General features: G+C 41.9%; 1 protein-coding gene across 1 annotated transcript; it reads left to right on the top strand.

Annotated features, from left to right (window-relative positions):
• Window positions 1-7,072: 7,072 nt before the first annotated feature.
• On the top strand, window positions 7,073-13,062 carry LOC308310663 (beta-1,4-galactosyltransferase 1-like; the record flags this gene model as incomplete). Its single annotated transcript, XM_080757044.1, has 3 exons — window positions 7,073-7,438; window positions 7,928-8,596; window positions 12,913-13,062. The coding sequence occupies exons 1-3, from the start codon at window positions 7,103-7,105 to the stop codon at window positions 13,060-13,062; spliced, it is 1,155 nt and encodes a 384-aa protein (XP_080613170.1). The 5' UTR covers window positions 7,073-7,102.
• Between the last annotated feature and the right edge of the window lie 2,105 nt (window positions 13,063-15,167).

Below are 15,167 nucleotides of genomic sequence, written 5' to 3' on the forward strand. Positions count from 1 at the left end.
TGATATAGGGTGTGCTGACCATATAAGGAGTTCCTCCATGTCCCCATGCAGTGAGCCCCTGGGGACAGGTTTCGTTTTTGGCCAAGTCTGTTTTATTGTTTTATTGTAATATATTTGCATATCGAAGATGTGAGTCTATTAAGATGGCCTCCATGGACCAGGAAAAGATGTATGCTTTGTCAAATCTGATATACTGTAAATCAGTGGTTCCAAAGATTGGTCTGGTGGCTGGTGGTGACCCACAGGGGTCCTAATAGTATAGAGGGAGTGGTCCCCAGCTGAATTACGTAGTTAATATAGCATCAAAATCTGCTTAACCATTTTAACCCCATTTATAGGTTGGCAATTAAACAATAACACATCTACAAGCTCACTGTGAGCTTGTAGATGTACTACTTTAACATTGAAATGGTTTATTTTTTAGGCACAAATCTTCTCTTATGGATGTCCCTGGCACGAAACCTTTTTCATATGGGGTCCACACCCTCCGCGTTAAAAGGATAGAGTGGTTAAAATATATTTTGTGACTAACAATTGGGGTCTCTGTACTGTGGTGCTGTCGAAATTCCAACTGAAACGTTTCAAATATAATTGTGGGCCACGTCTGCCATAAGTTGTAACATGCATGTCTTTTCCTAATGTATTTTATTTTTTATGAATGGGAATATAGAAGCCTGTAAATATTTGGAGGAAAGGTTCCTTAAATGCTACTTCCACCACATCTACAATAGGTCTAGGCCTACATTTTGAGGGTATAATAATATTACAAATGAAATCAATGAAGAGGAGGGAAGCCAATATATTATGCAAAATACATGTATTTAACCCCTACATGTATAGAGCGTCGCAGTCCCGCCCCCTTTCATGACGACGCCAGGCCCAGGAAATGAATACCAATGCATTTTTCCCAGACATTTAAAAAAGTATTTATTTAAAAACCTTTTAAGCGTCGTACGAAGCCAACTCGAGTCGTGACAAATCATGACAACAAACACAATATTTTGGACCAAACAAATAATTACAAAGAAGAAAATTGTTGTAACCTGCCGTTTTTATCTACTTTCTAATTCTTTGTTTGGCCCAAAACATTGTGTTTATTGTCATGATTTGTCACGACAAGAGTTGGCTTTGTCCACGGCGTAAACGTCTTTAAATAAATACTTTCTGAAAAGTCTATGAGGAAAATGAACGGGGATTTATTTTCCCGGTCTCTCGAGGGGGCGGGACTTCGACGCTCTATTGTTTATACTGTACAAGCAGACTACTTATTTCCTCAGGCATACAATGGTTCATGTGTAGCGTGAGAGGGTTAAATGTCAACACGAGAAGAGGATGGTTTCTTCTTGTGAGACACAATGTCCATGAGATCAATACTCTTCAAGGAAACAAGCACTATTTTACCTTGTTGTGTTATCTCTAGAACTAGAGGGTCAAGTTTGTCAAGTTTACACACACACACACACACACACACACACACACACACACACACACACACACACACACACACACACACACACACACACACACACACACACACACACACACACACACACACACACACACACACACACTCTCTCTCTCTCTCTCTTTTGTCTATGCACATTATTTTGTTTTGTTATGTAACAAGAACCCCTGAATGTTAATGTTACTAGTCAAAGTGGTGAATGTATCAACAATGTAATGTTGTATTTTCCATATTCATAAAAAGGAAATTAAGCATGGACAGTCCATGCCAAACTTGAATTGCTTGCCTTAGTAAACAACAGGAAACCTAAGAGGAAGACAGTATAGGGGATGTTTTGCTGTAGTTGAGGGGAAGGGAGCAGGACACTTTTTTGCTAATTATTAGGAACCGGCTGTGCATTTTTAAGATTTTCAAGTGTGCCCTGATCCAGAAAAGGTGTGTTAAATACTTAGAAGTCTTAGCAACTCCAACTCTCCCTGTCATAGTGGTGCACAGACAACTATTTAGAGTTGAATGTGGACAAAACAAAAGAACTGGTCATTGAAACAACCCACACTGGACTTAACCCACTCCTCATTATTGGTAAGACAGTAGAACAGGTAGTTCTCACATATCTTGGACTCACCCTGGACAATAAACCTAGGTTTGATCAACATATTACATCTATCCAGTCACGTTTTCAGCAAAGACTTCATGTAATCCGCAAGCTAAGATCATTATCTGTTGCTCCTCATCTTCTTGTTTTTTGTATTGTCTTGGTGTTATGTTTTTCTGTACTATGTGCTGTTTTTGTTGTTGAACAGACCTGTGAAGATGAATATCCTTCGGGACATTGGGGACAATAAAGATTATTTTTATTATTATTATTATTATAGTGGCATTACATGGATGGGGGTATGAATTATGTACAGAGTTAATAGGGACAACTATTATGGACGTGCAATAATGGCATCTGGGCTATGTGTAACATTTATGAACTTTAAAAATGATTTGCACTGTCATGAAGTATATATCGAATGGATTGTGTGTGTGTTTGGGGGTGTGTGTGTGTGTGTGTGTGTGTGTGTGTGTGTGTGTGTGTGTGTGTGTGTGTGTGTGCACGTGCGTGCATGTATCTACATATGATATGTATTGTGTATGTATGTATGTATACATTTAACTGTGTTGTATTAATGGGTTTTTATTTTTTTAATTACCGATGTACAGTGAGAGTATATATTGTTGTACCTTTTTTATATTGTTGTGTTCTGGTATATTAATAATAAAGTCTATTTTATATTCTCTTCTATATTCTATTCTGTCAATATGTTATTCAGTTTTTCTCTTATTTAAAGATAGCATAATGTTATATAATATATAGATGCCTTATCAGACGATGTCACACTGATAAGCACCAGCATGGCACAGGCGACAGACCGGCACCACATGAACCCCACTTCTCATAAGATGCATTGGAAATGTTCTAAACTGCACTCACGTGTAAAAATGCACCATCAAACTTTCAGATGCTGATTTTCTCCCAGTGTGGAGGAAGCATGACATAGGATTTGTATTGTGATCTCTCGCCCTTGAAATATACAATCGTTGGTTTCTGTTTCTGTGTGTGAACAATAGCAATTCAAATCAGTTAATTGTCCTCAAAACCACACCTACAGTCCTGTGACTGTCGGTGTCATACGAACGCAGGGAGCGCTCTATGCATACGGCAGCAGGGCCTGAACGTGCACACGCAGCTGCAGCCCAACAAGCCTAATTTATGCTCTGCCCCACAAAGGTGAGAATGGCCGAGAATAGCAGACCTCTATGCTCACAACGGTCACATCTGGACACGATGTGAGCTTGTATATCAGCTGTTATCTGTGGGCAATACTGTTGCACAATGAAGTATAAATGTCTCCCTAGGGTGCACCTCACTAGCCAACACACAAGAGGAGGTTGAATGAATTTAAACCAGCGCTCCCCAAAACAACAGGTTTGGAGATCTGTTGGGAATTGATTACCTGAAACAGTCACCTCACCCGTGCGACCAGTCTTAATGTTTGTAAAGTAAACAAATAATTGGTCACAAAGTCAAGGGGCCGGGCGACCTCTAGTGGTCATATGGTATACTCACAGGTGAGGATGTCCCTCCAGTTATGTCCCTTCATGCAGGAACAGCTTTATTTTATTCCAATATGTTTTGTAGAATATTTGATTTGGCTGTGTCTTCCTTTTATTTGACCTGTGTTCTGTCTGTTGTCTCTTCTCTCTTCTAACTCTTTCTGTATTAAAAACAATAATAATTGTGCCTACTCCTTTATACCTGCTCCAGCTCAGTGGCCATGGTTTAAAAAATACGGAGAAGCAGATTTTTGCTTCTACGGGCCGACGGCATGGAACAAACTCCCACTGTACCTTCGACAGGCAGCCTCTGTAGACATTTTTAAAGCACAGCTCAAGACCCACTTCTGCACCCTTGATTTTAATTGATCTATGTCCTCACTGTATTGCATTACTGCTTGTTTTTTAATGTTTATGCCTTGCTTTTCTTTTTTTCTCCATTGCTCTGTAAAGCACTTTTAGCTGCATTTCATGTCATGAAAGGTGCTATACAAATAAAGTTTTATTATTATTATTATTATTATTAAGTGATTGGGAGGTCGGGGTTTAATGCCCCAGCCTCGGTCACACCAAAGACCACAGATATAAAAAGCTAGATACCTCATCGGCCGCTGCAATTAATTGGAGCGACTTGTATCGCATGGAAGCTGTGAAAGAACAACAGCTGGGAATCTTTATTTTTTTTAATTATATTTTTTGGCTATTTTTTTTTATAGGGTACAGTAATTAGACAGGAAAGAGGGAGAGAGATGGGGAGTGACACGCGGCAAAGGCTGTTGGGCTCGGGAGTTGAACCCACGGCACGTCGGCCGGCTTTTGTTTTGCAACTGTATGGCTGGAAAATGGAAATGAAGAGTTTACACCTATGAGGCTGGCCCGTCTGTCAGGGAGTGATCGGCCCTGACTGGCTGTCGGTCTAGAGTGGGAGTGCTCCTGATCATGGCTCTCCCTACTCACCTCCTATATGAGTCAGTCTGTTCCTGGAAGTCGGTGGGGAGACAGGCCGGAATCCTCTCTCTCCCAGCCGCCACACTAACTGTGGATTTTGCTTAGTTATTCCTTAATTTATTCCCTTCGGAAAGGAATTCGTTTGCTTTAGTTGTAGTGTTAATTTATGTCTGTTTGCTAGGTATCTTTTCTTTGTAGTTTGATCTGTATTCTGTAACCCATTTGTTATTTATTTCACTATTTAATTCATCTCTATATAAATAAATGTTCGCATTTTGAAGCTGGTGTCCTGTCGGTCCATTCAATGTTACACTTAATTACCCCTAGACTAATTGTGTCTGCAAAAATGTGTTGCACAATTTTCAACTGTGGATTAATATTTGACCCATATAAATTATCTCAAATAATGGGGTTTGTACTTTGTCCACCACACGTGCGCACACACACACGTCCACACAAAGGAAAATGCACAAGGACACAAACATTATGGGTGCAGTTATGTTACAATCACAAGCCTATGACACATGTCTGTCATTATCTGTTGCTTCTTATCTTCTGCTATTATTGTACAAAAGCATTATTCAACCTGTTCTGTTGTACTGTTCTGCATGTTTCTACACCATACTGTCCATGCCTAATAGGAACAAACTTTTCAGTATCACCCGTATTGCTTCCAAGATCATCGGACTTCCTACACCCACACTTTCTGATATGAACAATAAGGCCATCACACGACTAGCACTCTCGATATCAAATGACACTGATCATCCTCTATCGCAGACCTGGGCATTGTACGGCCCGCGGGCCAAATACGGCCCGCCGGCTGACTCTGACCGGCCGTGAAAGATTACTTGATAATCCGAAAATAAAACATACTTTCTAATTACGTTATGGGTGGACTAAAACCGCATTGCTTTTATTTTGAAGCCCATGTATTCTCACAGTGCACGCAATCTGCACGTCAACTGTGCATGTGAATTGCGTGTGATTGAGAACCTGTCTTTCTTCCTTCACCCCCCTCATATGCGAAAATGTCGGCTTTTTGGATTTATTGTTGACTACGTCGGTGAATGCAAATAGCCATGAAGCATGCAGCTCCACAACACGGTAGGCGCAGGCGCATGCTTTGATGACCAAACTTCCTTGCAGGAGGACAAGTTAAATCCCATTATGCTTCATTGCTTTATTTAACCCGCCTCGCCAATAAAGTTAAGATGTTTTAAGATGCTGCCGTATGGCGTTGTTGCGCCCAGAATGTGGCATGCTTCTGAAGTTCAGAAAGCTTGGGCGATGCGCCGTGAGCTTGTGGATCGTCTGTTTTCGGCACACGAATCGATCGACGTACTGTTGAACCACAAAGTAAATCTGGCAGAACGAACGTGCACACGTCAACATACAGCGCCTGCTAGGCTGCCAAGTCTCAACAATACCATTACTGGTTGGCTTATTATTGTTTTCAGAACGTCGTTGTTTAATGGTTGTGACTTAACACTCATCTCTCGATAGTAAGCAGCGCACCATGGGTTGTGAAAGTGGCACCTCCAGTGTCCTTCGAATGGAACTATTAAGAGAGCTACCTCTAATGTTCTCATTGTTAAAAGAAAATGCTAGTATTTACAGGACTTGTAACTTAAACAAAAACATAGTTTTCAACTGGGAAAGGAAACGTCTCAAGCCTGCAAGTAGAAAGTAAAAAAAATCACACCCATGTGAAGTGAGGGGTGCTCTTATTGTACATCATCATGATGTAAAATAGTCACTCTGCCTATAATTTGAGTCAAATGTTTCACATTTAGTTTACCATTGCTTTGCAAAACAATGCCATTTACTGCTATTTATATAGAAATACATTTTATATTATGCATAATTAAGTTCAGCCTTTTGGCCCGGCCCTCCAAAATATTTTCTGTTTCTCATTTGGCCCCATGGTAAAAATAATTGCCCACCCCTGCTCTATCGCTTCTTTAACCTCATGCCATCTGGACAAAGATACAGAACCTTGCCATGGAAAAAGGTCAGTTTTAGTAGGAGTTTTGTTTTGTCCCCTCAGCCATCGCGGCATTAAACAAACTGCGCCGACACACACACACACACACACACACACACACACACACACACACACACACACACACACACACACACACACACACACACACACACACACACACACACACACACACACACACACACACACACACACACACACACACACACACACACACACACACACACACACACACACACACACACACACACACACACACACACACACACACACACACACACACCTTGAAAAGGCCTGGTCAATGAGGAGGAGGGCCATTTACATGGCCTTGTGTTTATTTTCGTTTAGTTTTTTGTTCGAATAATGTACAAATATGTATGAACAGGAAGGACTGTAGTGTCAGTTGTATTCAATGTACTCTGTAAGTTAAACCACACACTCAGTTAGACCACATAGCTCACAACCAGCTCTGTATCAAATAAATACGTGTCCGATATAGTTTCAATGTCAACATAGTACTAACACACTGCAGGAGCGGCAGTAAATAAGATCGATGGGATTTCTTTGAACAGCCAATTATCAAGATGCAGACAAAGCTGGTGATACTAATCATACTAATGATTCAGTTGATATTGCTTGGGTTATGGGTGTGTTCCACAGACTATTTTGAGGTCTTATCAGGATACAGGCTACCTGAACAAATACAAGACTTCAGCCTCAATAAAACCCAGAATGCAGACACAAAAAGTATTTTACAAGAGGATCTGTTGTCCTGTCTTGAGAAGCCTCCTCACCTGGTGGGTCCACTTCATGTGGAGTTCAATTTGAGCTGGACCATAGAGTCTGTGAGAGCAGACTTAAACCCTACTCTACTTGAGGGAGGACGATACAAACCACCAGACTGCATTTCACATCATAAGGTGAGTAAATTAATGGAGGGATTAAATGAATAGACTGACTGATCAGCTTATGTTCTTTCACTACTTTATTATTTGTATATGTAACAATGCATAACATTATATGAGAGCCGCTATAATTAAGATTTCCAGGGTGAATGCCTCGGACTTAATTGGCCTAATTTTATACAGTGCCACCCTGCTCTTTGGACCCTGCAGGGCTTGTGCCCAGAATTAACCCATGTCTAACCAGTGACTAGTCTAAACTAAGTATGCACCCCTATTTGATTTGACGTTCCCTTCCTTTTATTGGCCTGTTTTGTTTTCTGTGTTCCTTCCTTCCTTTCTGTGTTGCTTTATTCTCTTCCCAAACTCTTTCTGTATATATGTGCAATATTGAGTGTCCGCATAAAAAATACAATTTCACCCACTGTTATGAGCATTTTCCTGTTTTTCATTCTTCACCCTACCAACTCAGTGCTCAAAACATTTTAAAAAATAATTTTCTTTTAGGTGGCAATCATCATTCCGTTCCGTAATCGTCATCGACACCTGATACAGTGGCTTTACTACGTCCATCCCATTCTGCAGCTGCAACAGCTGGACTATGGAGTTTATGTCATTAACCAGGACGGAAATGGGACTTTCAACAAGGCCAAATTGATGAATGTCGGCTTTGCTGAGGCAATGAAGGACAATTACACCTGCTTTGTCTTCTCTGACGTGGATCTAATCCCTCTTGATGACCGAAACATCTATGGCTGTTTTAATAAGCCCAGACACCTGTCTGTGGCTGTTGACAAATTTAATTTCTTGTTGCCCTACCGAAACATCTTTGGAGGGGTTGTGTCATTCTCCAAAGAGCAGTACTTGGCCATTAATGGCTTCCCAAATGAATACTGGGGCTGGGGCGGCGAGGACGACGATATCTACCAAAGAACTGCCCTAAAATTCACTTCTGTCTCTCGGCCTGACATGCAGATTGGGAGGTTCAAAATGATCAAGCATAACCGAGATTCTCATAATGATCCGAATCCCCAAAGATTTGACCAGATGGCTAGAACCAAATTGACCATGGACAAAGATGGGTTCAATACCCTCACATACACTATCAACAAGACTGAGATGGATAAGCTCTACACTTTTATCACTGTTGACCTTGGCAGCAAAATAAATAAGGGTGTATATGCCATGCCATGGACAAACTGAAATACAATGCAGGGTGGAGCGGGGGTTCTACTTAGCTCCCACTGTACATATCAACATACATAATCCATTTACAAATAGCCTGTAACAACTAATTATACTAACATAATAATACTAGAGATATCAGGTGGCTTGTATCGGTGAAACCAAGCTGCTTTGTAAAGAACTATGTGATAGATTAGCCTAGTAGCCAAAAGGTGAACCCGGACATGTTGAGTACACACTTACAAACAACATAAGCGGTATCAAGGCCGGTTCTAGGGGGGGGCAGGGGTGGGCACAGCCCACCCAAACGTGCGTCCTGCCCACCCAATCAAAAGTTATGGGGATCCTTTATTTTTTTGCCTATAAAAATATCACAAAATATCTGTAGCGTTTCTGATTGGGTGGGCACTGCGCAGCATTTTTAGACCCAACAATGAACCCATACCGCAAAAGTGTAACAGAGAAGTGTTCAGAACACAACACAGAGCACACACTGAAGAAAATGAGCCGCGTTGAAAACCTCCTACACATAGCCACGCCTCCAGCAACAGATCCACGAAGCAGGAGTAATTCTATATGCTCAAACACAAAGAAAATAAAGTTTATCGGCCTACTTAGTAGGCCTACTTTTACTTTTGGTAGGCCTACTGTAAGTACATTTTTAAGCCAATACTTTTGTATTTTTTCTTATGTACATTTTGAATTCCACACTTTTAGTTCTAACAGAATATGTATATGTTGCAGTATTGCTACTTTTACTTAAAGCTGCTATAAGCAATAATATGGGGTCAAAGTGAGGTTTGGGGCTACCCCAGAGGTCCTTGAAGGGCTTCCAGCTATACAGATACTGATAACCCCACCATCACCCCCTCTCAGTCTCTCAAAAGATCCTTGCTCAGCATCCTCGACAGGGCCATTTCAGAGATGGAAAACAGATTATCAAAGAAGAATTTAGACCTAATGACAGCCATATCAAGCCTTGTACCCTATTCTGAGAGATTTCTATAGACTCCACCTTGTTGGAGCCTTTGCATGTTCTTACTGAAACTGGAACAGACTACGCAACTCTGAAAAGGGAACTCATTGTTGCAAAGCCAATGTTGGCCAAGTTATGTTATCCAAACGAAACAGACCTGGCCACTGTGTCTAAACACATGAAGACATACGAGAAAGCATTTCCTGTGTTGCACAAGTTGTATGTGACAGCCCTTGTAATTGGTGTGTCTTCAGCTTCATGTGAGAGTTCCTTCTCCACACTGGCACGTGTCCTAACCCCCTACCGTCGCACCATGTTGCACGAAAGAAAAAAGAACTTGGTCATCTTGGCAAATGAGAAATCTATAACAAATATATAGACATGGATGAACAATAACAACAAACCAACCCCAGTACTTGAGTCAAAGTACGACTCAAGTGGAATATTATCTGTCAAATGTGTACGTGAGTTGAAGTACTGGAGTGCTTTCTTTTACAATAATGTAAGTGCGCAGGCCTTTAAAACTCTGTCTATATTAAAATGTAGACGTTAAAAAAGAAACTGCAAGTTTGTTGATCTGCTAGTTTCACTATTTGAAATATAAGGCTTAGAAAGGTATAGTGGAGTCAAAAGTATGTCAATAGTATCATAATCATATCATACCATATCAAGCCTTGTACCCTATTCTGAGAGATTTCTAGACTCAACCTTGTTGGAGCCTTTGCATGCTCTTACTGGAACTGGAACAGACTACGCAACTCTGAAAAGGGAACTTATGTTGTCCAAACGAAACAGACCTGGCCACTGTGTCTAAACCCATGAAGACATACGAGAAAGCATTTCCTGTGTTGCACAAGTTGTCCCAAGCCCGGGGTAAATGCAGAGGTAGTGGCAGGAAGGGCAATTGGGTTAGCATATACTGTTGGTCAAAGAGAAGATAGATGAACTGATGATGATAGCATATAGTTTTCTATGCATTTTGGTGGTTTGACACCCCAAATTCTGTCTGCCCACCTTAGTGGGGCTGGCTAAATCCGGCCCTGAGCGGTATTGTATCTGAGCATATATTCAAGCGAACATTATCTGTAGCTATATGCAAGTAGTATTCCAGTAATTAGGATAATCAGGATCATACAAAAGAACCCCCACCCCATATTGAATGAGTGTAGGGAGGACTGGTCTATCTGTTTGCATCCAACTCGAATACGAACACGAATCGGTATGTATTGAGCTTGTATATCAGCTACTGTTGATGCTTTTAAATCTGAATCCTGAAAAGTAACAGTTTCGGACATAATGAGGTTTCCAATCGACAGACATGATAATAGCAACATAGGTTTTTCAGAAAACCGTTTATAAGGCATTTGTAATATCGGCCTCAGGTTTGGGTTAAAATAGGCCGTGCCTCTGTGGTGTGGGACACATGCCCCCAGTGGCAAACTGAGACCCGGTAGATTCCCCAATAGTCGAAGCCTACTCCCCCCCCACCCCCCAGCTAAACGGAAAATTCGAAACCATCCCCTGCCCAACACCATTGTCCCGCACAGCTCACCAGGCGACTCCTCCTTCCCCCTCCCTCTTGTAGGGGTTTTCCACTGGGGTTTAATGAGTACGACAGTGTCTTACAGTGTCTTGTGGTACAGTGCTTTGGAGAGCACTTATTCTGGGGTTTCCTGGGAACCTTGTATCCAGGTTCTGCTGATTCCTGTTTTTTTTTTACTTTTTTTTGCAGGTAAACATAAAAATAAAAAACATAAAATGACAGTTACAGTGCAAGGGTTAAAATATATCACACATTTGTCTGTGTCGTTCTGTTGGTTTCTATATTCAGTCCATTTCTCCCATTTTTCAATGAATAGTTCCTCTTGTAGTCTCAGTGTATGAATTAGTTTCGCCATTACAAATATCTCCTCCACAATGCTAACTATTGTATTCCAAATTTCAATTGTAAATGTAGTATTTGGGTCCAGATCTTTCTCCAATTTCATATATAGCTCCTTATCTGCCAATAAATGTTGTGTCTGGCATCCTTCAAATTCCAATTAAATTTCCTTCCATTTCGCGACATAATGTCAGGGCAGTTTTAGGTCAGACGAGCAGCTATCTCCCTTTTCTGCTAATCTTGAACAGCTGATTCCCCTCTCCTCAAATCAGCCTCTCATAAGGTATTCCAGGTTAACCAGGTCAGATCAAACTCATAGAAACTGACCTCCTCCGATGTTAAAATTGCCTTGTGGGTGGACAGTGGAAGGTGGGCATCACAAACGCAACATGCCTATTTTCAGGCATGAATATATCAATATATGACGTAAACCGTTTGTCAGCCAAGTCTATGGACTTTGAGGATATTATAATGTTTATAATGTTATCATGTGGCTGATATAAATACAGTGTGCGCCCCTCACTCCCTTTGTAGAGTGGACCCTGTGGGTCCATTTGGTTCCATTTGTGTACTCTCTTGGTTCCATTAGTGCACTCTGTGGTTAATTGCCTTAGATGACCATAGCCTAAATGACCTGTAAGTTACCTGTAGACTATGAAAACTATTTGTGTTTCTGATATTGTCCACTCGTTTTTATGTCCACTAGACGTTTGTGCCGTTACGCAATCACATCTAGCCCCCAACTTCTCTCTCTCTCCCCTCTCTCATTCTCCCTCTTCTCTCTCTCTCTCTCTCTCCCTCCCACTCCCCCCTTATCTCTACCCCCCACCCACTGATCTCCCTCTCTCCGCTCCTCCGCCACCTCTGCTCCTCTCCTCTCCTCACTGCCACTTATATTGGCTCATGTGATTGGTCACATGAGGTTACATGCATTATCTGTGTCACACAGGATACTCTAACAACAGGTACAGCAAATACTCTCCGACTCTGGTCCAACAGGGTATTGTATAACCATGTGGGGCATGCCTTTTCAACTTGAATCGTTCCTGACTTGCTTGGTCCCCAAGTAGCTCCCAGTTTGAAATAAAGCCCTCATAGCACTGAAGGTCATCTACAAGCCCTCGTCTCACTGACACTAATCCAACTGGCTGAACAGGACACAGCCTGTCCGTGTCATTCTTATTGGGAGATGTACAGTATGAGCCCAGAAGCACCTAAGCTCTGTCATGGGTATGGTATTACCACCTGAGGGTGGAAGTGAAAGTGAACTTCCTTGCTGATGGAACACTAGAACCACTGTCAGCCACTGGGTCAGTGGCTGACAGTGGTACCCCATTTATCCTTACATTGGCTATTTCCACTACTACAGTACAATGGCATCAGTCTCCCGCATCTCTTCCCTGCCCCAGTACCATCATTTAACATTGAAATGTACTCTTTTCTTTTTAGGTGGCGATCATCATCCCGTTCCGCAATCGGAGTCAACACCTGATACAGTGGCTTTACTACCTCCACCCCATGCTGCAGCGCCAACTGGACTATGGAGTGTACGCCATTAACCAGGATGGTGAGGGGACATTTAACAGGATGTCCTCGTGACATCACTGTCAATAGGTAAGACGTACGCACAGTGCACCACACACAGACCAACAACACAGACACTGACGTATCCTTGAGGAACATACAGCAACTGCATGTTTTACTATAGAGCTCTATGACACAGAGCAACAGTTCTGGAAAGAAAGAAAGAATAACGGCCACGAGGAATGTCAAAGATCACAACTTTCAACATCAGCCAAGGCACAGCAGACATACTGCAGATACACATCAGTCTTAATCTTTTCCATATTAACATTTGGAGTCAATGTCTGTTAGGTCAAAGACCTCTAGCTAAGCTTGAACTTAAAAAGGAAATGGTAAACTCACGCATAGGATAATTGAGTGACCAAGAGCCACATACTGTATACACATACAGGTATACTGTTACCTGTTAGAACTCACTACCGTCAACTGCAGACACAACACAACATACAGACTGCAGATTCACATCCAGAGCCAGTCACTGAACATGTTGACCCATTGGGTCCCAAACAAGCATACAATACAAGCGTTTCCTACCTTGAGCCGTCTACTTGACTTCATCAGTTGTGTAAGTGATGGCCAGGATCCAGCGTCGCCTCCAGTCACGTCGCTCCACCATACGTCTGGATAGCTCGCCCACTACTTTTCCGGTGGCAATAGCAGTAACCGACCAGTCCCACACTGCCATCTTCTCACTCAACCTCGGTAGCACACTGGTCGGGTTATGAAAAAACCTGACCCGTCCATCACTACCAGACATGTTTCTGGTGTAAGGATAGCAGCTTCTCGTCGGAGGCCAGCCAGGGAAATTCCTTCTGGCATGTGGAACACAGGGGTGGGCTTCAGGCAACCAGTTATGATCCAGAGAGTGTTGGTAATGGTAGTATCAACCTTTTTGGCATATGGGCTTCTACAGCAGGCTGAGGCACAGTATTCAGCTGCAGAAAGAAAGAAAGAAAGAATGTAATGTACTGTAAAATGTCCTGTCACAACTACCTTCACTGCATTCAGTCACAACATACACATGCAGTTAACACAGGGTTAACACAGGGTGATCAGATCACACCCATTAGATCTATCAAAAGATATTTTGGTTTTGTTAATTGTGTAATAAGTACTGCCACAATGGCAGAACTGCACTTATAAATGTGGAAGTGTGGAAGTGTAAAGCGCTATAATGACGCTATAGGTGGCGGTAACGGGTTGCCAAATAGACCGTCACCCACGTACAAGAAGAAGAACCAGGTAGCTCCATGGGTAGCTCCCCCTTCACGCAACCCTATCAGGGTGACGCTTCCAGAACACGTGGTTGTGGACGTCGCTCGCTGCCTGCTTTCTACTAACGCATCCATCGAGGTGACAGACAGGCTGACAGGCAGCACAGGGCATGCAGGCAGAGCGCGCCACGGGATGGTTATATATTTTATAATACATTGAGGTTGAAGACAAGTTACAATGGGTTTGTATAGGAAGCGGGGGAGCTAAAATTATTATCAAATATAAAAAAAGCACTGAATCGAGCAGGTTGTGATACAAGTATGAAATTTGGCACAGATCCTCTGTAAGGGCCACTCAAAAGGCACTGGCCACTCAAACATTCAATATGGCCACCATTTCTTTAAGATCTAACCCTTTCTGACAGCAAAATTATCAAAGTTAGTTAGTTAGTTTATTTATCTCAGTCATGTTTAAACAATACAGTTGAACATACAGAACGATGGTTACAAAGTTACAGTTTGACTGAAAAACAAACAAAAACAAGAACGAAAGCAACGGGAAAACTGATTTTCTACAGTGCTGTGCTATGCTTCTTAAATATCAATGATAAACAAAATGAAAAGACACATTTGGCTTGTATGCTTTATACTAGTTATAAGTGGTTGCTTCAAATATATAGTGTATATTTTTATTATTGTTTAATATTCTTACTGCATATGTGTTTGTATATTTGTGTTTGTATATTTGAAGTGGTTACTTCAGAACGAAAATACATTGCATGGATGCAACTGGGACGTATCCTCAGTGATGTATCCCAAGGACATCGGGGTTTCGGCCGGGTCTCGCGAACATCATACCCCTCACTCGGGTGACCCAGCCGGGGTGATCAAGTCCCGGAAGTTCCG

Source organism: Protomyctophum bolini (genome assembly GCF_963924005.1).
Source record: "Protomyctophum bolini genome assembly, chromosome: 23".
NCBI lineage: Eukaryota > Metazoa > Chordata > Actinopteri > Myctophiformes > Myctophidae > Protomyctophum > Protomyctophum bolini.